We start from the raw sequence: 22,475 nt of genomic DNA on the forward strand, positions 1-22,475 counted from the left end.
TACAGATCTGACTCTGGTTACTCCAGTTCAGTGGAGTCTTACTTTTATAAAACTGGAATAACCATGGTGAATCTGGCCTTCTGACTAGACTGCTAGCAAAACTGTGAGACTTGAGTAGTGTTAGTTCAGAGACTAAACAGAACTTACTGTGATTTCTGTTGATAAAGATTGGACTGCTCTAGGAGTTCATTCAGTTATGTTGGAAAAGCAAGATATAATATTATGAGCAACAATCCTATTCAGTAGGATTTTATCTCAAGTGATTGGCCCTAGCTTTAGTGGGTTAAATCGCCACTGTCTTAAAATCTTGTACTCGTAATGTGCAATTGCCTACTTAATTTCTAAGAGACTGTATTAGTCAGGAGATGCATTTCCATTGGGCTTGATTGTGGATAAATTTATATTAGAACATAAAACAAACATTAAAATAAGTTGAATGTGCTCTTATGTACATGACCTTTTTGCTAACTCCACTACTTGAGTGGAATAACTAGATGCTTTTTTAGTGCTACTTTTGGATATAAGCCTTCCAAAACAATAGCTTTTTGCCAGTGAAATCATACAAGATTAGATTGTTCTAATTTTAAAAGGTCTTAAGTATATGGGGATTCAGTTACTACCTATTTTAGGCAACACGAGGATATAGGTAGCCATACATAGTTAATTTGCTGCTTTAAAATTGAACTGCTCATGAGCAGGCTCGAGAGAAGAAAAGCAAATTATCTGGCATGAGGCTGTGTAGCCTGAAGTGTGGAATAGCATGCTTACTCTGCTATAGTTGATGACACTGTGAATACCTAAATTACTGTCAGTGACTAACACTGTTTTGTTTCCAGCACAACTTTAACACTTCAAGAGCCTCACATCGAAGGCCTGAACTAGTCTTGGTGAAGTCTTTCAGCTTTTTAAAAGGAGAAAGAGTAAGCATTCAGCTCTTGACTTTGTATAAACAAGCTTTTCTTGCTGTCCTTTTTTAGAGTCGCTGTTCAATCGGAGGGTGGAGGAGAAATCCAAAGAGCTGTTTTTCACACCTTTAGGCTGGCACCACAGCAATCTGGATCTGCTGAGGGAAGAGAATGGGGAGAAACAAGCTATGGAGAGGCTTCTGTAAGTTGAGCATAAAAGGGAATTGATGTGGATGTCTAGGATAAAATTTTCAAAAGCTTTGTCCCTTTCATGTTTGATGGGACTTAAACTCCTTAAACATTTTTTGAAAATGTTACCTCTAATTCAAATCCTTTCTGTAATAAGATCAATATGCTAGAGAAGCAAGAAAGGAATCCATGATTGGTAAAAATTCTCCCCTTCCAAAAAAAAAAAGTTGTTCTGAGACTTTCTCTTTCGCAATTTCCCCAATTTCTTCTCACCCTCCCCTTCTTTGTCCTGTTGTCCCCTGTCTTGGCTCTCTTAAATCATCAATAGCCTGACACAGAGTAAGTGTGTTATTGGGTGAAATGCCACATAAATGTCTGGCGCTATAGAAGTGTCCTTTAATAGCTTAGTGAGGGCTGGTCAACTTGCAGCGTTGGCGTAGATCTAAGTTATGCTACTTCAGTTATGTAACTGAAGTCAGTGTAACTTAGGTCAACTTAGCATGATGTAGACACTACCGTATGTTGACGGGAGACTCTCCCATTAACATAGCTTCCGCATCTTGGGGAGGTGGATTACAGACATCAACAGGAGAGTGCTCTCCCACCAGCTTAGTGCATCTTCACCAGACCCGCTAAATCAACACGGCTGCATCAATCGCAGCAGTGCTGAATTAGCTGATAGTGCAGACATGTTTTGAGATTTCATTTTCATACATGCAGCCTACATGTCTGCTGTTGTCATGATTTTACTGTCTGGGATGTGTGATAAGGGATGCCTTCTTCTGAGAGTGTGGCAATTGGCTGTAGCCATGATTTGGTGATTCCACAGTTTTGAAACAATTTTTTGCACTCGTGTGTCTGAGTTAATGTCATTAAACGTTACAAACATGCCAGTCATTTTCATGTCTGCTGCTAATGTTGTGTTCATTGCAAAAGTCAAAGGAAAAAGTAGCACAGTTGCTGTTAAAATTACCGATGGTTAACCATCCATATTTGAACTCTTAGGTCCTTGCATATAAAGCATAATTCCTCCCAATATGACATACACATGATACTGTTAATATATGCTGCATGGCATGATACTCTGGGACTACTCCACCAAAAATATTTGGCATGCCTTAAATAGCATGATGTAAGTACATAAAAATCTTGAAATGGAACTACCTGTCTGAACTTTATTGAGAGTATGCAAAATTGCCACACAGCATCCAAGAGATGTTGCTTATTGACCACCCATGTACAGTGTGCTGTGAAACTGAGTTGCAGCAAAGAGCATTTTGCTGCTAGAGCAATACAATTAATAACTTGCTGTCAAACAAAAACTGAACTTTCTCTCCAAGGGAGACTTGATCTAGAGACTTAGTGCACTTATTTGATTTTTATTTAAGAAATTCTGTCCCAGTAGGGAAAAATCAAGATTTTTTTTGTTTCTCTGTGCTACCTGTTGCCTCTTACTATAGAGCAGAAAAAATAAACAAGATGCTGACCTGGAACACTCCTGACTGATGTTTCCTCAAATTGCTGATTGCATTTTAAACACTATGAAGTAAAAAACCTCTAGGTCACACTGCTTCAGATGAAGCAATGTGTGTTCCCCTCCTCTCCCTTAATCACTCTGATTCCTCTGCAGCTCAGCTAATCATAACCATATGATGGCACTGCTTCAGCAGCTACTCAACAATGAATCATTATCCTTATCCTGGAGGGATATCATTGTGCCTGTGGTCTGCCAGGTAGTTCAGACTGTCAGACCTGATATCAAGAACCGAGACGATGATATGGATATCCGCCAGTTTGTCCACATAAAAAAAGTGAGTTCTGGGAGTGGGAGAATGGCAGGAAATTTGTGTGAAATAAAGATGATGTGGCTGTTGACGGGGCAGGCGTCTCGACTGAAAACTACAAATCCAGTAGCAGGAGTATCAGATGTCTTATGCAAAAAGAAAAGGAGGACTTGTGGCATCTTAGAGACGAACAAATTTATTTGAGCATAAGCTTTCGTGAGCTACATCCGATGAAGTGAGCTGTAGCTCATGAAAGCTTATGCTCAAATAAATTTGTTCGTCTTTAAGGTGCCACAAGTCGTCTTATGCAAAAAGAAAAGGAGGACTTGTGGCACCTTAGAGACGAACAAATTTATTTGAGCATAAGCTTTCATGAGCTACAGCTCACTTCATTGGATGTAGCTCACGAAAGCTTATGCTCAAATAAATTTGTTCGTCTCTAAGATGCCATAAGTCCTCCTTTTCTTTTAGCGAGTACAGACTAACACGGCGGCTGATCTGAAAGATGTCTTATGTTTCAGAGAAGACAGTTGCTATTTTGGGGAAGGATGTGTACGTGACTCTTGCCTCCCATGCTGCAAAGCACTTAGAGGCACTTGAGTCAGTCTCTTCCTTTCAGGCTGCAGAGGATGGCGTGGGATGAAGTAAGAGTAACAGCCCACTGTCTTCCTGCCTTTGGCTTTTTTTAAACCTTGCATGTCTAACGGGAGATGTTTGGTACTTGGCAGCCTGCTGTGTAGTGTACTGGAGGCAAACTCTTTCCTGTAACTGCCTATTACCCAAGAGTTAACCCTTCCACACAAAGCCCAGCAACTGGCCTCCATGAGGTAGCTTAATCCTCTTGGAGTTACGCAAGATGCACCGATGACTACAGCAGTTGTAACAAATGTAGGGCCGTGATCACAGATCAGAAAGGCCATCAGGAGACTGGGACCTGACATGAAGCTGCTGTGAATAAAGATACCAGGCACAATCCTGTTCCTCCTTACAGAAATTACTCTCATTAGGCCATCCTCTGTTTCAGGCAGCCAAGTAAGATTACAGGCGAGTCTTCTACTCTTTTATGCAGACAGCCCCATGAAATCTTTTCCCTACCATATTTGTTGCTACCTCCACTCCTAGTACTCAGGTTGAGTTTCAGTAGAGAGCAGCTCTTCAGAACCTAATGCTGTGCTGTAGATGACCTAGAAAGGGATTTCTACAATAATGTGATCTCTGAAATATGCCTCTAGGCAACCTAAATTTAATTCAGAGAGCCCACGTGGCATCCATTGTTATGCCTACCTTTCACTGTGGTTATTGGGGCTCTGACCATTTGGCAGACTTCTTCTAAATGCTCTAAGATATGTAGAGCTGCCATTTCCAGGCTCTATTTTTGTTATCTTCACTGAGAGTATGCTATTAAAGAGGTCTTGACATGGAATAGTGGGAGCTGTAGTACAGTAATGGTAATGGAGGTTGTTCGTATCTCTGAACAAAATGTTGTGGTGTTTTTAAAAGTTTACAGCTGAACATTGACTTAATACAGCTTTGAAACTTTACTATGCAGAAGAAAAAATTCTGCTTTCCCTTTGGTTTTATAGTAGTTTACGTTTAACATAGTACTGTACTGTATTTGCGTTTGTTTTTGTTTTTTTGGTCTCTGCTGCTGCCTGATTGCATACTTCTGGGTCCAAATGAGACGTATGGTTGACTGGTCAGTTCGTAACGCTGGCATTCTTAACTCTGAGGTTCTACTGTATCTGTAACAGAACAAAAATTAGAAATGAGCAAATTGAGGTTTTAGAAAAACCTATGCATGCTGTAAAATACATTTTTTTTCACTAAGAATTTACATAGTATGCCGCTCAATGAATTTAAAGAGAGATTAAGTGAATGTTAAACCAGAAAGCCTTTTAATTCTTGCTATCTTGTTAGATCCCAGGTGGAAAGAAATTTGACTCTGTGGTGGTGAATGGCTTTGTTTGCACCAAGAACGTTGCTCACAAAAAGGTAATGAAGGTGTCGTAAATAAAATAGCCTGCATTCCTTTTAGCATTGCACTGGGTATTCTATTTAAAAAGAGAAACTTCTCCTCCTTGGTGGTGCATACTGATAGTAAACGTACTGCAACATCATCTTTGATCTACAAAACCTTTCTCCTAAGGGGTTTGTGGAGTGGGCTTTGCTCAAGGCTGTTGAACAGTAGATTATTTGTGGATTTTTTTTGTGTGCGCATGTATATTGCGTTTCCATTCAAAGGGGTTCCTTTGTAGTCTAGGGGGTCTGAGTTTTGAGAGCACGGACTCAACTTTCCTCAAAGCTGTAGAATATAACATTTTCTAGAAAAGTTTAAGCTCTGTAAGATTTATTGGGGAAAGATCCTTTTATGGGTACACTCTTTTTTTTTTATGGCATATAGTAAATGAGTCTGTAAAATAAAGTCAGTGATCAGGGTGGAGAGAATTTGATTGACCTAGTATGCTCTGGTGGCTTCGGAAGTCTTGGATCATTAAAATTCCATCTGTTGTGCAAGAAAGGGGTTTGTACCAGGAACTCGTTTGATGACATTCTCTTTACAGAGCAATAGTTGTCCTGCAGGACAGATGAAACTGTATCTTGCTTTCTCTGATATGAGATTGGCACAGCATAAAGTTTATTTGATTGGAGCTATTACTCAACCGGCATGGTTTAGTGGTAAATCTTTGCAAAGATCATCTGAATGATATGCTGCAGAACTTCATCTTTGCAACTATGTCACCTTTTGGGAAACTGTATGAGGGAGCTTCAAAAAACTTCCTCATGGAGGGTGTGTTGGGTCTACTCTCACCTAGATGTCTGTTCCCTTTGATTTAACTACCCTGCCTTTCTCTAGATGAACACCTATATAAAAAATCCCAAAATTCTTCTGCTGAAGTGTTCCATCGAGTACCTCTACCGAGAAGAAACAAAATTCACCTGCATAGACCCCATTGTTCTTCAGGTTAGAACATCTTCCTTCTGTTTTTAGTTTAAATTTTCTGTATTATCTTTTTATGATCTAATGACTTAGCCATATATGTAGAGCATCACTTGTTTAACTTCATTCCAGCCACCAGGGGGCTTGGGTGGAGTGGAAGAAAGAGAATTTGTGATGAAGGATAACTCACAGCTGCTTTGGGCTTGGGACTTCAGGAAAAAGTTGTATACTGGCCTCAACAGAAATGTGCGAGTCCCATTGACGCTGGGGGAGTTGCATGGATCGAGAGGAATTCATGGCCGTTTTCAGTAACATGAATATTTAAGAAGTGTGTTTTTATAGAGTGGGCCTAAAAATCGGGGATCTTGCTGTTCAAAATGGCAGAACTGCTGACTGAGACTCGGGAATGGATGAATATTGGGTCCAGGTGTACTTCTGTATTTGTGGTGTTCTGTTAGGAACTGACAATGCTCGGTCTAATAATAGAGACAATTACAAATTATTGCTTTAGAGCCATTCTCACCACTGATGGGAGGTTTCAGGGGGGTTTAATGCCTAAATTGGTAGAGCTTCTTTTTGTCCAGACACACAATATAGATATCTCTCTGAAAGGAGCAGTCTTAATAAGAGTGTTTATTTACAGTGACCCTTTGAAAGCCCTTAAATTGAGTGCTTCATTGACTGATTGACAGTCTGTTGGTTCAGTTATGAGAGAGGATTGGTGCTTAGCACAGGCATGTAGAAATTAAAACATTAGCAATACAATGCAACATTGTTTGATGAAATAGCTTTTTCAGTAACAAAGGATAGGATTCATCCCTTGTGTTAACAGAAAATTGGAGCTTGTAACTTCTTCTTCTGAATATAGTTCACTGTCACCTTTTCAAAGCTGTCCTTGAAATAAGGCTGGCTATATTCCTTTGTCCCCTTTAACTATGGGGAGAAGGAGGGGGAACTGCTATGGAAGAAATGAAACAATGTTTCATGGAGGGTAGGTCAATAATTTCTGCTAGTAAACAACTTTCTAATCCTTGCAGCGATAATGGGAACAGTGGTGGTGAGAGGATTTGGCAGAAAATCTAGGTGGATCTGAGTAAACTCCAAGCCAGAGGGTAACCGGGACTAGCATGGTCCGAAGCACTCCTTCTGGCAGGTGGAAGTTGTAACAAATAGCACAAACTGTCCTACAGTGGAGGATTCGTCCACAAATTACATATTTCACAGTCAAAAGATCATTTAACTTCAATACTGGATCTTATGCAACTTGCCACAAAGTTGCTCACGCGCTGTGTGAGGAGCAGTAACAATCTATCCATCTTGCTGAACCCCAAAGTCTGAAATTGTTGAGGATGCCAGAAAAATGCTGATGGATACTGGGGGTTAGTTAATGCTGCGAAGTGGTGGGTTTTGAAACTTCTCTCTACTAATTAAAGATAAATCCATACATCTGGTGTGGCTTTAATCTTGATCTCGTATGCTTAGAATTATCCCAACCTTTTCTGTTGATATTAAAATCCATACCAAACCTTGGCATGATATGGATTTGAGGCAGTATTGCTTGAGATTCTTCATACTTGCAAATATCCATCCAGTAACTTCCTGGCCAGCTTGACAGAGCATCCAGAACAATTTCTTAGTACTGGAATTTGTGTAACGTATAGTAACTCAAAGGCGTAATTGGAATAGGATCCATACCCTAATATCACTTTGAAACACAAGACACTGGAGATACTCTTGTACTGCCTTTTGATCACAGATGGTTACTTGAAATGAAGTGCATAAACTGATGATCTGCAGATAAATATTTATCACCTACCAAATCCTCTTATTTGTCTGTCAGCAGACTTCTTCCAAAAAATCTCAATGAAAGTATTGAGTTATGAAATCTTCCTACACATGCATAATCCTGCTTATCCTGATATATGGAAGCTGGAGGTTTAAATTTTCTTTAAACAAAATCATCTTATGTTGCTAACCAGTTAAAATTATCCTTAACTAAACTCACCTTCCATATGACTCTGATTAGAGAAAATAGCCTGTTATACAGTTGAAATTTCTGAATACTATCTTTTTAATGTGTCATGTAGGTTCATCATAAATCGAGCAAATAAGTGCCATTTTAAAGGATGGGAATATTTGGTAAATCGAGTTGAGAACCAAGTGCACACTAAACAGGGTTACTGACATACTATTATATTGTCAAAACCCTTGGTGTTTTGGGCAGATGCTAATTGCCCACATGGGCCTCGATATGTCAGCCATGTACCCATGCTCAGTGTGCAAGCTTAGGCCCTCATCCTTCAGAAATCCCCATGCTCATCAGGTTAAATAGATTTAACAACAAACAGACTAAAGAAGTGGATGTTTTGGTGACCTTTTTCTTGGGGGTAGAAGAGGTTGTGGTTTTTTTTGTCTCCCCTCCCCATGCTTTGGAGCAGGAGCTTGAAATTTTGCAGTGTGTTGCCCTGGTGTCAGGGACTTGACTTTGCCAACTCTGTGAAAATCTGGCCAAGTTGTAAGTAGATCTGTGCAGGAGCTGGATTTTTTATCTGGGAGTGGATTTTGCAATTTCAAAATTTCTTTTGTTGAAGAATGGACCAGAAACGGCTTCAAAATTTCACATGACCCAAAACTCCAAATATGTTGACACTTTTTGTCCCAGTTTCAACTCTAAATATAAAATTAAAAAATGGAAATGGAAAATCAAAGTGTCATATTCCAAAAATCTCAAAATTGAATGTTTCTGCCTTATCTAAATGCTTTCTTTCAGTTTTTGTCTAAGGTTATGCGTTTTCATCTAATGTTTTTGCTGTGGACAAATTGGCATTTTCCACCAGGTGTTTTGTTAAAAAATTCATAACTAGAGCGGATTGGGAACCTTTGAAAAAATTGCTCTGAGACTTGTTAGACTTTAGCTGCTAAACTCCCTGAAGATTCTGTTTGAGCCAGGCATGCTTGAGCCGAAGTCAGAGCAGGACTTTCTCTGCAGCTGCAAGCTGCCCCGGACCATGTCAGGTCCGGGCATCTGAATTGAGAGCAGGGTAACAGTCTCTCCTGCGCTCTGTAGAACACTTCCTCCCTCCCCCCCTTCCTCCCCCACACGCATACAGGCAGCTTGGTGGAAGCTATCTGACTCATACAGTGTGGACAAGAGCCAGACCTGTAGGTTGAGGGGGGGAGTAGTTTGGGACAAGGGTGAGGGGAGATTGGGATTCCCTGGTCATGTGTTGAGAAGCCCAGGGAGGGATAAGGGAAACTGGGACTGGCTGGACTGGGAGGGAAGAGGAGTCTGGAGTGTAGACTAGGACTTATTGCATAAGATTGGTATTTGGAGGTGTAGACAGTACTGGGATGAGGAACCAGGGCTGGGGAAGAGTTAGGGACAGGCTGGCAGAGCCAGGAGTGGGACAGAAGGGTCTGTGCTCACTAGGGAACACTGCCCTCCAAAGTCTGGGACCCAAGATTCTAGTCTCTCCATTTTGTCTTTCAGCAAGTATCTGTCAAACTCACTGGCAAAGTGTCCATCCCACCTGTAGTGCTGGTCCATATAGAGGATGACAACCTATTACAGTAACTCCTCACTTTAAAGTCGTCCCGATTAACGTTGTTTTGTTGCTGATCAATTAGGGAACATGCTTGTTTAAAATTGTGCAATGCTCCCTTCTAAGTCGTTTGGCAGCCTCCTGCTTTGTCCACTGCTTGCAGGAAGAGCAGCCCGTGGCAGCTACCTGGTGGGGGCTTGTAACCAGGGTGGACCGGCAGCCCCTTATCAGCTCCCTGCTCCCCTAAGTACCCAGTGCAGCAGCTGCCCAGCAGGTTATCAGTTGCTAGCGGTTCAGCTGTCCCTCTCCCCTCTGCCATGTGCTGCTCCTGCCCTCTGCCTCGGAGCTGCTCCTGAGAACCTCCTGCTTGTTGTGCATGGGAGGAAGAAGGAGGTTAATGTCAGGGTGTCCCCCTCCCCCCTGCTCCTGCACCCTGCTTACCCCTTCTCCATATAGAGCAGGGTGGGGACACGGACGGAGAGAGACAGAGAGTATGCTGGCAACAGCTGCTGTCTCAACGTCCTGATCCACTTAAAAAGCCAATGTACTTAAGAGTGGGTCAGCTTACTTAAAGGGGCAGTGTCTCTCTGTCTGCTATACTGTCTCCCCTCCCTCTCCATTTGTGCTGCGTTGTTGAGCGTGAGAGGCTACATTAACAACAGTGTGTTAACCCTTGAGGACTCAGCCGAGTGCTAGTTCATCATTTAGCAGTAAGGCATTCCCTGGGAAATACCCCACCTTCTGACTACACCACCTCAACCAAGCTTCACAATCATCATTGCTGTGAACAGTATTACATTGTTTGTTTAAAACTGTGTGTGTGGGGGGGGGATATAAAGGGGTTTCTTTTGTCTGGGGAAAAAAATTTCCCTGGAACCTAACCCTCCCCCCCCCATTTACATTTAATTCTTACGGAGAAATTGGATTCACTTAACATCATTTCACTTAGTTGCATTTTTCAGGAACAGAACTACAACGTTAAGTGAGGAGTTACTGTACTGTTATCAGTCATTTTGTTAGCTTAAGTGACAGAGGTTTGTGGGGTAGATCTAAAGGTTCCAATGTTGCTGGCCCATATGGGTGTCAGTATGATGCCACATCATGGAATTCGTTTTTGCAGTTTGCTTTTTTAAAAAAAAAAAAAAACACCCAGGAAACCACACATACAACTACATTAAAAGAATACTAAGTTACGCCCTCAAAGTTAGGAAATGCCAGAATTAAGGTTGCCTGTGCAACATTACTTTGGTTTCGTTGTTGTGTACATTATGATCTTTAATTGCATGATCACATTTTATTTTTTCTGCTAGTCCCCTGCCGCATTCAATGTACAGAGTGGATGGTGCTAACTTAAGCTGCTATTCAATATCTTATGTTATAATTGTTGTTCAATCTGTGGTCCTAGGCCTTATTTACTGTATATTGTTCACACCCTGCTCTGAAGACAGAATTATTTTCCTCATGGCCTTTTTTGTGACATTCATCACACTAGTATCTCAGTGCTTCACAAATATTAATGAGCTTATTTTCATAGCACCACAGTGAGATGAAGGGTATATCTACCATTTGACAAATGGGGAATGGAAGCACGAAGATTATGGTCCAGAAATATCTATGAATTTTGAGTTCCCAATCCGAGACACTTGGGACCTGATTTTTTTTTTTTCCCCCTTGTTACTTAGCATTATATAGCACTTTATATGTTCAAAGCACCTTTCGACTCCCATTGACTTCAGCGATCGCTGTGAGTACTTAGCACTTCCGCAAATCAGACCCCAGGGTCTTGGCTTAAGTGCCCAGAAAATGAAGAGAACACAGCTAATGAGCAGTTGTGAAAACTGTGGGCTAAATGATTTTATTAGCATCTGGCAAGAATTCTGTTTCACAAGGATAGAATCTAGTTCTCCAGAGCAGAATTCAGTTGTCTTTTTTTTACTGCAATCCCTCTGCTTCATTTACTACCTACCTTCCAATTTCTGCAACAAATTGGGCAGGGTATCCTACAGACAAAAGTATTCTTCATACTGTACACTAAATGAGGGAGGGATTCTAAAGAAACAGTACTACGTGATCATGCAATTAAAGATTGAATCCTAATGCATCATGCACAAGGGGAGCTGAATAACATTGCCTATGCAACCTTACTTTTTGCTCCCTTAATGTTGTTTTAACATTTGTGTGTGTGTAATATAGGATTTGTGTACATGGGGACACTTAGGAAAGTTAATCTGAGTTAATGAAAGATGAATATACCTGAAATTTGCACCTTTCATTAACTCAGATTGATTTTCCAGAGTGTCCTAGGCAAACAAATCCATAGAATAAACCTATGTAGAAGAATCCGTTTTAGCATTGTAATGCAAAAAACTAAATTGAGTAACTTACTAAAATCTCAAAGTTCCATTGTTTTTTTTTTTAATCGACTGAATGCACCTCAACACAACATATAAAAGCATCTTAATATGCAGTTCTAATTGATAAGGGGTTGTCTTCCTGTGTTAATGATGTGTCAAACTAATTGAATTAAGCCTCTATTTTAAGAGACACAGTAAAATTCACACTAAACATTGAGAGGGAGAATGGGAAATGTATATGTACTCTATGCATTTGACTGTGCTTTCTGGTTAGTCAGTTTCTTCTGTGTGCATTGGCCTTTCACAGTAATAGGAGAGAGAAACTAATTCTATATAAAGAGAATTGTAAAATCACTTACATGGGCATGATGACTCAAGGGCAGGTTTAGTGCCTGAAATGACACAGCATTTGGAAAGTGACTAGATGTGTGACTGCTTCACTTTTTAAACGAAATTAGATCTGCAGTTGCTGTCCTACTTTCTCTTGGTATGTAGGAAAGGGAGTTCTTGAAGAACTATGTGCAGCGGATAGTGGATGTCAGGCCTACCTTGGTTCTGGTTGAGAAGACTGTGTCCCGAATTGCCCAGGACATGCTGCTGGAACATGGCATCACTCTGGTCATCAATGTCAAGCCGGTGAGTGCTTGGTCCCAAAAACAGTAATAGTAAATGATACTTCCAGAGTATCATGTTGCTGTAATAAGTCATGTCTGGTATGGTTGTTTTAAATGGGCTAAAATGCAATGATAGCTGGAGTTTTAGTTAAATTATTATTTTATTTCTTTGGAATAATTTCTCAAATATGAATTCTTAAACCGTGAAATTAGTGTTACCTCAATGATGCAAACCAAGAGACTTCAAAGTTAAGGCTGATATTTTTTTTTCCTTAATTCGCTCTAGGAAAACACTATAATAAGCTAATGCCTTAGGCTTCTCTAAGGATAGAGTAGCAGATAGAGAGCTTGGAACATATATTTTTAACTTATGACAGTATTGTGCCCTCTTCTATTATCTTATGCTTGTTTGCAGCAAGTATTAGACCGAATAAGTCGGATGACTCAGGGAGACTTGGTGATGTCAATGGATCAATTGTTGACCAAACCACACTTGGGAACCTGTCATAAATTTTACATGCAAATGTTCCAGTTACCTAATGGTGAGTAGAACCTGGATGTCAGAGCTAATTTTCCCAAAACAGAGTTGGAAAGTGGATTATTAATTTACTAATACTGCTGCGTTAAGCAGCATGTCTTGAATGCCAGGTAACTGAAATGAATTAATGAAAGGTTGACAGGGCTGATGAGTATAAGTTTGCTATAATAATCTTGATGTTTTATAGTCCCAAGAAAGAGTACAAAGAATTTTATATCTAATATCTTGCAAAAAAAATATGAAGAAATGATCCATATTATGCTCATCTCTGTATACAACACATGAAATGAGCATCTAACAAGGGGACAAAAACTCATTTGGTCGGGAGTTTAGGGGTAGAAACTGCAGGTATAATATTTTTAACTTTTTAATTACAGAAACAGAAGGCCAGTACAGCAAGGAAGACCTTTATGACAGATTAATGTAAAGCTTAACCCAATGGGTTACCTAACAATGGGCCCCTTCCTGGCTGTAATAACCTGTGTTTCCCCCTAACACTCCCCTCCTCCCCCAAATTCTTTTAGCTAGAAAGAAACCAAGTCAAGGCATTTGCTTTCAAAGTATGTAGGCTTTAGAACATCATGAGTTAAACAGTGAAACAGGTTGTGGAATCCCCATCATTGGAGATTTTTTTAGAACAGGCTAGACCAGAGGTGGGCAAACTATGGCCTGCAGGCCACATCCAGCCTGCAGGACTGCCTGGCCCGGCCCCTGAGCTCCCGGACAGGGAGGCTCATCCCCGGCCCCTCCCCCGCAGCCTCCGCGTACTGCGCCACCAGTGCTCTGGCCCGCTGCTCCTGCTGGACAGCACGGAGGCGTGGCTGGCTCTGGTATGGTAAGAGGGTGGGGAGTGGAGGGTGCCGGGGGGCAGTCGGGACAGGGAGCAGGGGGCGGTTGGATGGGTGGAGGTTCTTGGGGGGGCAGTCAGGGGACAGGGAGCAGGGGAATTGGGTGGGGTCCCGGGGGGCAGTTAGGGTCAGGGGGTCCTGGGAGGGGGCAGTCAGGGGTCAAGGAGCAGGGGGGGTTGGATGGGTTGGGGGTTCTGAGTGGGGTGGATGGGGGTGGGGGCCAGGCTGTTTGGGGAGGCACAGCCTTCTCTACCCGGCCCTCCATACAGTTGCGCAACCCCGATGTGGCCCTCGGACCAAAAAGTTTGCTCACCCCTGGGCTAGACAAATACGTAGACCATCCCTGACAAGTGTATTTAATCTTGCCTCAGCATGAGTGGGATGGACTAGATGACTTTTGAGGTCTATTCCAGCCGTATACTTCTATGACTTAGCTTAATCTTGGTATATTGGGATATATGCTACTTATTTGTTCTGTCCTGACTGGATTCAAAATGTATAGCATTTTGCTTTATAGCTTGACTGGTAAAGTGAGGGACAGTGGAGGCTAACTTTCCATAAAGAAACCTAAAAATCTACATCTTGAGCCGCACCCTTGGTTTGGTCTGGGCATGAGTTCCTGCAGTGGTGTTGCAATAACTGGTTGTACCACTAGTTCAACTCTTACATTGTAATTAGCGTTCACTTTTTTCATAGGAAAACATTTCAGTCTCCTGCTTAAGTGTGAAATGTGAGAACTGCTTAACCCTCACTGTTTTCCTCCTAACCTTTATAGATCAAACCAAAACCTTAATGTTTTTTGAAGGGTGCCCGCCACACTTGGGCTGCACCATCAAGCTGCGTGGAGCTGCAGACTATGAACTGACCCGAGTGAAGGAGATCCTTATCTTTATGGTCTGTGTTGCTTATCATTCCCAACTGGAAATTTCTTTCCTTATGGACGAGTTTGCCATGCCCCCTACTCTGACTAAAAACAGCTCCTTCCACACTCTGATTGAAAGCCAAGGAGATGAAAATGAGCACCAAGACCTCTTTAATGGTGAGGAGTTTAGCATGGTGGTCAGAGATGTTGAGCTCTCTTCTGAAAAAGTTCCCATGGTCTCTGAGTCTGTCTCTTCCGATGAGGCCAGCACACTAGAACAAAGAACTTTGTATGAAGAAGAGGATCAAGATGATGATGATGTCCTGCGAGAGGGTTCCTCTTTAAGGCACCAAGAGCATCTCAGAATGGAATATTCACTGCCAGTGTTGAGCAGTATTAAAACACCAGTACCAGAATCACGGCTACCTTTCCAAAGTACGGACCAACACCCAGGCACTCTATATAGTCAGCATCTGGAGACTCTGCAGCAGCCAGGTGACCTGCAGGATTCCAAAAGCCAGATGAGAGTCTTTAGAGACCCTCTGCAGGATGACACTGGATTGTATATCATGGAGGAGGTGACTTCCTCCGAGGATCGCCTCAAGGCCTACTCCTTAGCATTTAAGCAGGAGCTGAAAGATGTTATTCTCTGTATCTCACCTGTGATCACATTCCATGAACCTTTTCTTCTAACAGAGATGGGCATGAGGTGCCCTGCCCGGGACTACTTCCCAGAGCAGGTCTATTTGTCTCCTTTCCTCAACAAAGAGTATAAGGAACTGGAGAGCAGAAGGAAGAAACAGCTGTTAAGGGATCTCTCTGGACTGCAAGGGATAAATGGAAGTATCCAGGCAAAGGCCATCCAGGTTTTGCCTACCCATGAGTTAGTAAACACTAGAATTGCAGAGCATCTGGGTGATAGCCAAAGCTTGGCCAGAATGCTGGCAGATTACCGGGCCAGAGGAGGAAGGATACAACAGAAAAATGCAGATCCCTTTGCCCAGTGTAAAGATGCATCTGGAGTTTCTGGAGGAAAAGTTTCTGGAGGCAGAAATGAAGAGGATGAGAGAGGATTGGTTCGGGGTGAATCTGTATGGTCTCACAAGGTAAGAATCTCTAGATTTTTACCTCCTGTTTTTGTTTAGTGATGAGAGAGAGAACATACTTTTGAATATCATATTTAGGAACAGGCCAGGCATAACAAATGTTCATATTGGACTGCAGTGCTCTAGGTTAACTTGGATGTCAGCTTGTTTAATCACCACATTGTGGTCTCTGATTGTGAGAGATGCTGACCTGAGGGAATGGGGTGGGGGGCTTGCAAAGCACTTGCTCTCTGAATCACCAGGAAGAGCAAGAAACTTGGTACATCTCATTACCATCTCAGTTTTACATGTTGGGAGTGGATGTGCTTGCATCTACAGTCGGGGGTGAAGTGGAGGATGGAGAAGAGAACAATCTGTCATCTATTTCAGAAATGGAATGCCCATCTATTTAAAAGCTGTTTGGTTTTTTTCTCTTCATACTGAGTAATGCTAATGTTGATATTGTCTCCTAGTGGGTTTGGTGGCTAAAGGTCATGAATGGTGTCCAGTTAGAATAAAAGACAGCGTTGGGAGGATGTAATTGCAAAGTATATTTTTAAAAAATCTACCTTGTGTATTCTGAATAATTGAGATCCTGTGTATTAGAAAAACCGTTCTTGCAAGGAAGTAAGCAGCAAATGTAAAGATTCAGGCACAAGATTTCTTGTCCCAAAGGATTAAAATGCACACTTGTGGATTAAAGACCCTTCAAACTGTCACAAACTGTTTAAAAGTCCACTTGGACTTCCTATTTCTTAAACTTTTTTGTACCTAATTGGTTGTGCTGTAATCCAAAAAAGTCCTCCTTGCGTAAATCTACCTAGAGCTCTTGGGTAACTTAATCTCCTGAGAAAAGTAAATCTGACAAATGGGACAAACATGGAATCTCTCACTGAATAAAATTCCATTCTATGCAGCTTTTAAAATGTAAACTATTTTGTGTTGGTGGAAATGTGTGGTTGTAACTGGCTAATGGGTTGTCTTGTCAGGTGGATTGTCTGAGTCCAGTAAACCATCAGAGGCTCTGTGTTCTTTTCAGTAGCTCCTCTGCCCAGTCCAGCAATGCTCCAAGTGCCTGCGTTAGTCCATGGTATGAAATGAATTTCTTCTTCTTCCCTATGGCTCTCTTAAAATACAAAGTTTAAGTATTAATATCTCTTTTTATATGATGGCTAATTCCTCTGTACAGCTTCACTAAGGATTCCTGGGAAGGTAGCTTAGCCTTTTTTAGAGTTGCCTGTCACAACATTAAGCTGTGTATGACTAGATGGATTTGAGCAATGTCACTTACCTTTGTAATGCTTAAGGCAGGAATGAGGAGGGGGGAAAAAAAGCCCAACCTGTAATTCAGTGCTCTAACTAATCACTGCTTTTGTATGTGGGTCTGATGAAATTCATCCTAGAGTACTTAAGCAAGTAGAGGAAGCTGTCTTGAAAGAGGAGCAGTTATCTTTGACAGCTCATGGAGGATGGGAGGAGGTCCCAGAAGACTAGAAAAGAGAAAACATAGTACCTATCTTTAAAGGGAGAACAGACCCAGGGAATTATAGACAAGTCAGCCTAACTTTAATACCAGGAGAGATAGTGGAACAAATTAATAAACAATCAGTTTGTAAGCACTGAGAGAATAGCGGCATAATGAATAGCTAGCATGGACTTGTCAAAACCAAATCATGCCAAACCAACCTAAAGTCCTTCTTTGACAGGGTTACTGACTAATGGATGTGGGGAAAGCAGAAGGCATGATTTATTTTTATTTTTAGTAAGGCTTTTGTCACAGTTCTACATGACATTCTCATAAGCAAAATGGGGAAATATGGTCCAGTTGAAATTACTATGAAGTGGGTGCACAACTGGCTGAAAGACCGAACTCAAAGTAGTTGTCAGTAGTTCACAGTCAAACTGGGAGTATGTATTTAGTGGGGTCCCATAGGGGACAGCCCTGTATCTGATCATAGTCAATATTTTCATCAATGACTTGGATAATGGTGTGGGGAATATGCTTATAAAACTTGCATATGACACCAAGATGGGAGGAGTTGCAGGCACTTTAGAGGACAGGATTAGAATTTAAGATGAACTTGACAAATTGGATCATTAGTCTGAAATCTGCAAGATGAAATTCAATAAACCCAAGTACAAAGTACTATGATTAGGAAGCAAATATCCAAAGCACAACTACAAAATGGGAAGTATCTGAGAGGTTGTAGTGGATCGCAATTTGAATGTGAGTGAGCATTGTGGTGCTGTTGCAAAGAAGGGTAATATTCTGGTGTGCACTAACAGGAGTGTCATACACTGATGAGGCTCCGCTGGAGTACTATGTCCAGTTCAGGGTGCCACACTTTAGGAAATATGTAGACAAATTGGAGAGAGCTCAAATGAGAGCAACAAAAATGTGAAAAGGTTTAGAAAACCCGACCTATGAGGAAAGGTTAAAAAACCTGGGCATGTTTAGTCTTGAGAAAATAAGACTGAGGGAGGACCTGATAAGTCTTTGAATATGTTTTAAAGGCTGTTTTTAGAAAGGGGACAGTGGTCAGCTGTATTCCTGAAGGTAGGACAAGAAGTAATGGGTTTAATCTGCAGCACGGGAGATTTAGGTTAGAGATTAGGAAAAACTTCCTAACTATCAGGGTAGTTAAACTCTGGAATAGGCTTCCAAGGGAGGTTGTGGAATCCCCATCATTGGAGGTTATTAAGAACAGGTTGGACAAGCACCTATTAGGAATGGTCTGGGTTTACTTTGTCCTGCCTCAGCGGAGGGAGCTGGATTCAACGACCTCTCAAGGTCACTTCCAGCCCTACATTTCTGTGATTCTGTACAGTATATTTTAATGCAGTGACTGTGTGGGGAATGAAATCTGTGGCATCTCTGTTGGGCAGGTTGGAACTTGTAAATTCAGAAGATTTTTTTTCATTTCTAATAGTAGGGCTCCAGAATGGGGTGTAGAAAATCCACTACAATCTAAATATTAATACAGCTTTACTCACCTAGTGAGGGGAGGAATTTCTTCATAAGAAGTAGCATTTCATGTCTAAATGTCTGCAGAGCTAGCTGTGAGGCTGCAGGTTACTGGCAGACTTTTTTAATACTAATCCTTAGCTGTTCACTGGGTAGGGCTTGTCCCCAAACAGCCAGTGCAGTTGGAAGGAAATAATGGAAGTTAGGGTGGCATGGTAAGGTAAGGGTAGGGTGGTGCCTGGCCTGGCATGGTATTGCCACCCTTACTTCGGCACTGCTGCTGACGGGGTGCCACCTTCAGAGCTGGGTGCCTGGCCAACAGCCGTCGCTCTCCGGCCACTCAGTTCTGAAGGCAGTGCAGAAATAAGGTTGGCAATACTTTGACTCCCCTGCACCTCCCTTTTGGGTCAGGACCCCCAATTTGAGAAACACTGGTCTCCCCTGTGAAATCTGTATGGTATAGGGCAGGGGTTGGCAACCTTTGGCACCCAGCCCATCAGGGTAAAGCCGCTGGCGGGACCGGCTGGTTTGTTTATCTGGAGCGTCCGAAGACACAGAGCCCCGCAGCTCCCACTGGCCGCAGTTCGCTGTTCCTGGCCAATGGGAGCTGCGGTAAGTGGCACAGGCTAAGGGACGTGCTAGCCACTGCTTCCCACAGCTCCCATTGGCTGGGAATGGCAAACTGTGGCCAGTGGGAGCTGCGGAACTCCATGCCTGCGGACGCTCCAGATAAACAAACCGGCCTGGCCCGCCAGCTGCTTTACCCTGATGGGCCGGGTGCCAAAGGTTGCCGACCCCTGGTATAGGGTAAAAGCACATACAAGACCAGATTTCACTGCAGGTGGGGAAGAGACCATGTTTTTCATGGCTGTGAATGTGGTAGGGCCCTACTCGTTATAAAGCAACAAATAATGCAGCAAAATTGTTTCTAGCCAAAACTTCCAAATTTGGGTGCCTAAAATGAGTTGTCCAAATCAGTATTTAGGCACCTAAAGTGGCTCTTCTTTTTTCCAAAGTTGCTGAGCACCTGAAGTGCCCATTAAAGTAATTTTAGAGGGGATCAGCTGGGTTGCTGTGTTGAGCACCTCTGAAAATCATGCCCCGTTAAGTGTTCAAATATTGATTAGAATGACTAACTTCAGATACCCAAGTTTGGAAGTTCTTGGCCACGATCTTAAAAGGCACACTAATGTGGCATTTGCTGAGATAAATGTACTTGATCATGAGCGTTCCCATGTTGTAGTCATTCCTGTAATGTACACCTCTCAAACTAATACAAGATCTTGCCTCTTAAATTTTCTGTTTTTCCTCTACATCAGGATTGTGACAATGGAATTCTATGGGAAGAACGACCTCACTCTAGGAGTGTTTTTAGAGCGGTATTGTTTCAGGTAAGAACTTTTTACACTAGAATATCACCCATGCTTTTAAGGAAGTTTTCAGTAGCTTCATCAGACTGAGATGTGCTTTTTTTCACACATGTACAGTTTATAGAGAATTGTTTTGCATGATTTTAAAAAAGGTGTACGTATGCTGTGAAAAATCTTTAGCAAAACGTTCTTTAGAGACAGTTCTGCTGAATAGGTCTTCTATAGTTCTTTTCCATTTGTTTTATTAGGTTGCTTGCAACAAAACAGGAAATATGTATGTTAAAGTATGTTCCATTTGCTCCTACTACCTTTTTACAAGTGAAAAGGTGCACATATTGTTATCTCCCTCCTACCCATTTGTTTAATCACCTGTTGCTTATTACAGTCCCTGCCTCAGACATCTATCTCTTTACCATATGTTTGTACAGAACTTGCCACAATGGGGTCCAGACTGGGATCTCTAGGTAGTACTTTACTGCAAATAGCTCTGTCCTCTACAAAGCAGTGAATTGTGTTGGTCATAATATTAATCTAATTTTACAACAGTTGCTATGGAACTTCAGGTTAGATCTGCAGCAGGAGCAAATTCCTAAGGAATAGTGATCCAGTTTCATATAATACTTGGGAAAATCTACTGCCTAAATATTATCAGAATGTCTTATGCTGAGATCTTAGAAAAATATCTTTAGAGAGTCGATGCAAACTTTTCGCACATACTGACTTTTGGTAAACAGGCTGTGCTGGTGGTCAAGCCAATACTTCAGCTATATTAAGTAGCTTAATGCTTTAAGAATGTAAGAATGGCTATACGGGATCAACCAAAGGTCCATCTAGCCCAGTATCCTGTCTTCCGACAGTAGCCAATGCAAGGTGCCCCAGAGGGAATGAACAAGCAGGTAATCATCAAGTGAGCCATCCTATTGCCCAGTCCCAGCTTCTGGCAAACAGAGGCTGGGGACACCATTCCTGCCTAATAGCCATTGATGGACCTATCCTCCATGAATTTATCTAGTTCATTTTTTTTTTTTTAACCCTGTTATAGTCTTTGCCTTCACAACATCCTCTGGCAAGGAGTTCCACAGATTGACCGTGCGTTGTGTGGAAAAAATACTTCCTTTGATTTGTTTTAATCATGCTGTCTATTTATTTCATTTGGTGGCCCCTAGCTCTTGTGTTATGAGAGAGAGAGAGTAAATAACACTTCCTTATTGACTTTCTCTACACTAGTCATGTTTTTTTATAGTCCTCTATCATAGCCCCCCCCGCCGTCATCTCTTTTCCAAGCTGAGAAGTCTCAGTCTTATTAATCTCGTCTCATACAGCAGCCGTTCCATACCCCTAATAATTTTTGTTGCCCTTTTCTGAACCTTTTCCATGTCCAATACATCTTTCTTTTCAGATGGGGCGACCACATCTGCACACAGTATTCAAGATGTGGGTGTACCATGGATTTATATAGAGGCAATGTGATATTTTCTGTCTTATTCTCTATCCTTTTCTTAATGATTCCAACGTTCTCTTTACTTTTTTTTGACTGTCGCTGCACATTGTGTGGATGTTTTCAGAGAACTGTCCATGATGACCCCAAGATCTTTCTTGAGTGGCAACAGCTAATTTAGACCCCATAATTTTATATGTATAGTTGGGATTGTTTTCCAATGTGCGTTACTTTGCATTTATCAGCACTGAATTTCATCTGCCATTTTGTTACCCAGTCACCCAGTTTTGAGAGACCCTTTTGTAGCTCTGCGCAGTCTGCCTGGTACTTAACTGTCTTGAGTAGTTTAGTATCAACTGCAAATGTTGCCACCTCACTGTTTACCCCCTTTTCCAGATCATTTATCAATATGTGAAAAGGACTGGGCCCAGTGCAGACCCATGGGAGACACCCCTATTTACCTCTCTCCATTCTGAAAACTGATCATTTATTCCGACCCTTTTTCCTTTTTATCTTTTAACCAGTTACCAATCCATAAGAGAACCTTCCCTTTTATCCCATAACTGCTTACTTTGCTTAAGAGCCTTTGGTGAGAGATCTTGTCAAAGGCTTTCTGAAAATCTAAATACACTATATCCACTGGATTCCCCCTAGTCCACAAGCTTGTTGACCCCCCCCCCCCACCAAAAAAAAATTCTAGTAGATTGGTGAGGCATGATTTCCCTTTAGAAAAACTGTGTTGATTATTCCCCAACAAATTCTGTTCATCTATGTGTAATTAGGAATATTTGATACTATATGAAGTCTATATGTAGTTTTAGTAGGTCATAATACATGATAAACATGTATTATTATAGGCAGGACTTGTTCTGTTTTGATTTCATTTCGGTAAAAATGGCTACTGATAGAACCCTTCTACTTTTCATAAGGGAATCTGTTAAGAAGCTATGTTTAAGGAATTTTCTACTTCATTTTGTCCCCTGTATGGATCTGTCTTTTATGTAGGCACACTAAAGAATGCAGTTTACTTTCCTGTTGACACT

The 22,475-nt window shown here is 41.6% G+C and overlaps 1 protein-coding gene across 8 annotated transcripts in view; it reads left to right on the forward strand.

Moving 5' to 3' along the window:
* Positions 1-22,475, forward strand: part of PIKFYVE (phosphoinositide kinase, FYVE-type zinc finger containing) — a 101,999-nt gene that overhangs the window by 48,628 nt on the left and 30,896 nt on the right. For all 8 annotated transcript variants that reach the window (XM_043505658.1, XM_043505659.1, XM_043505660.1 and 5 more), the window contains 9 exons: positions 978-1,107; positions 2,725-2,905; positions 4,796-4,870; positions 5,733-5,840; positions 12,208-12,348; positions 12,742-12,868; positions 14,488-15,680; positions 16,649-16,749; positions 19,944-20,015. In XM_043505658.1, coding sequence (XP_043361593.1) covers positions 978-1,107; positions 2,725-2,905; positions 4,796-4,870; positions 5,733-5,840; positions 12,208-12,348; positions 12,742-12,868; positions 14,488-15,680; positions 16,649-16,749; positions 19,944-20,015 — 2,128 coding nt within the window. The remainder of the gene's footprint in view (positions 1-977; positions 1,108-2,724; positions 2,906-4,795; positions 4,871-5,732; positions 5,841-12,207; positions 12,349-12,741; positions 12,869-14,487; positions 15,681-16,648; positions 16,750-19,943; positions 20,016-22,475) is intronic.

The sequence above is a fragment of the Dermochelys coriacea genome, chromosome 11 (genome assembly GCF_009764565.3).
Source record: "Dermochelys coriacea isolate rDerCor1 chromosome 11, rDerCor1.pri.v4, whole genome shotgun sequence".
NCBI lineage: Eukaryota > Metazoa > Chordata > Testudines > Dermochelyidae > Dermochelys > Dermochelys coriacea.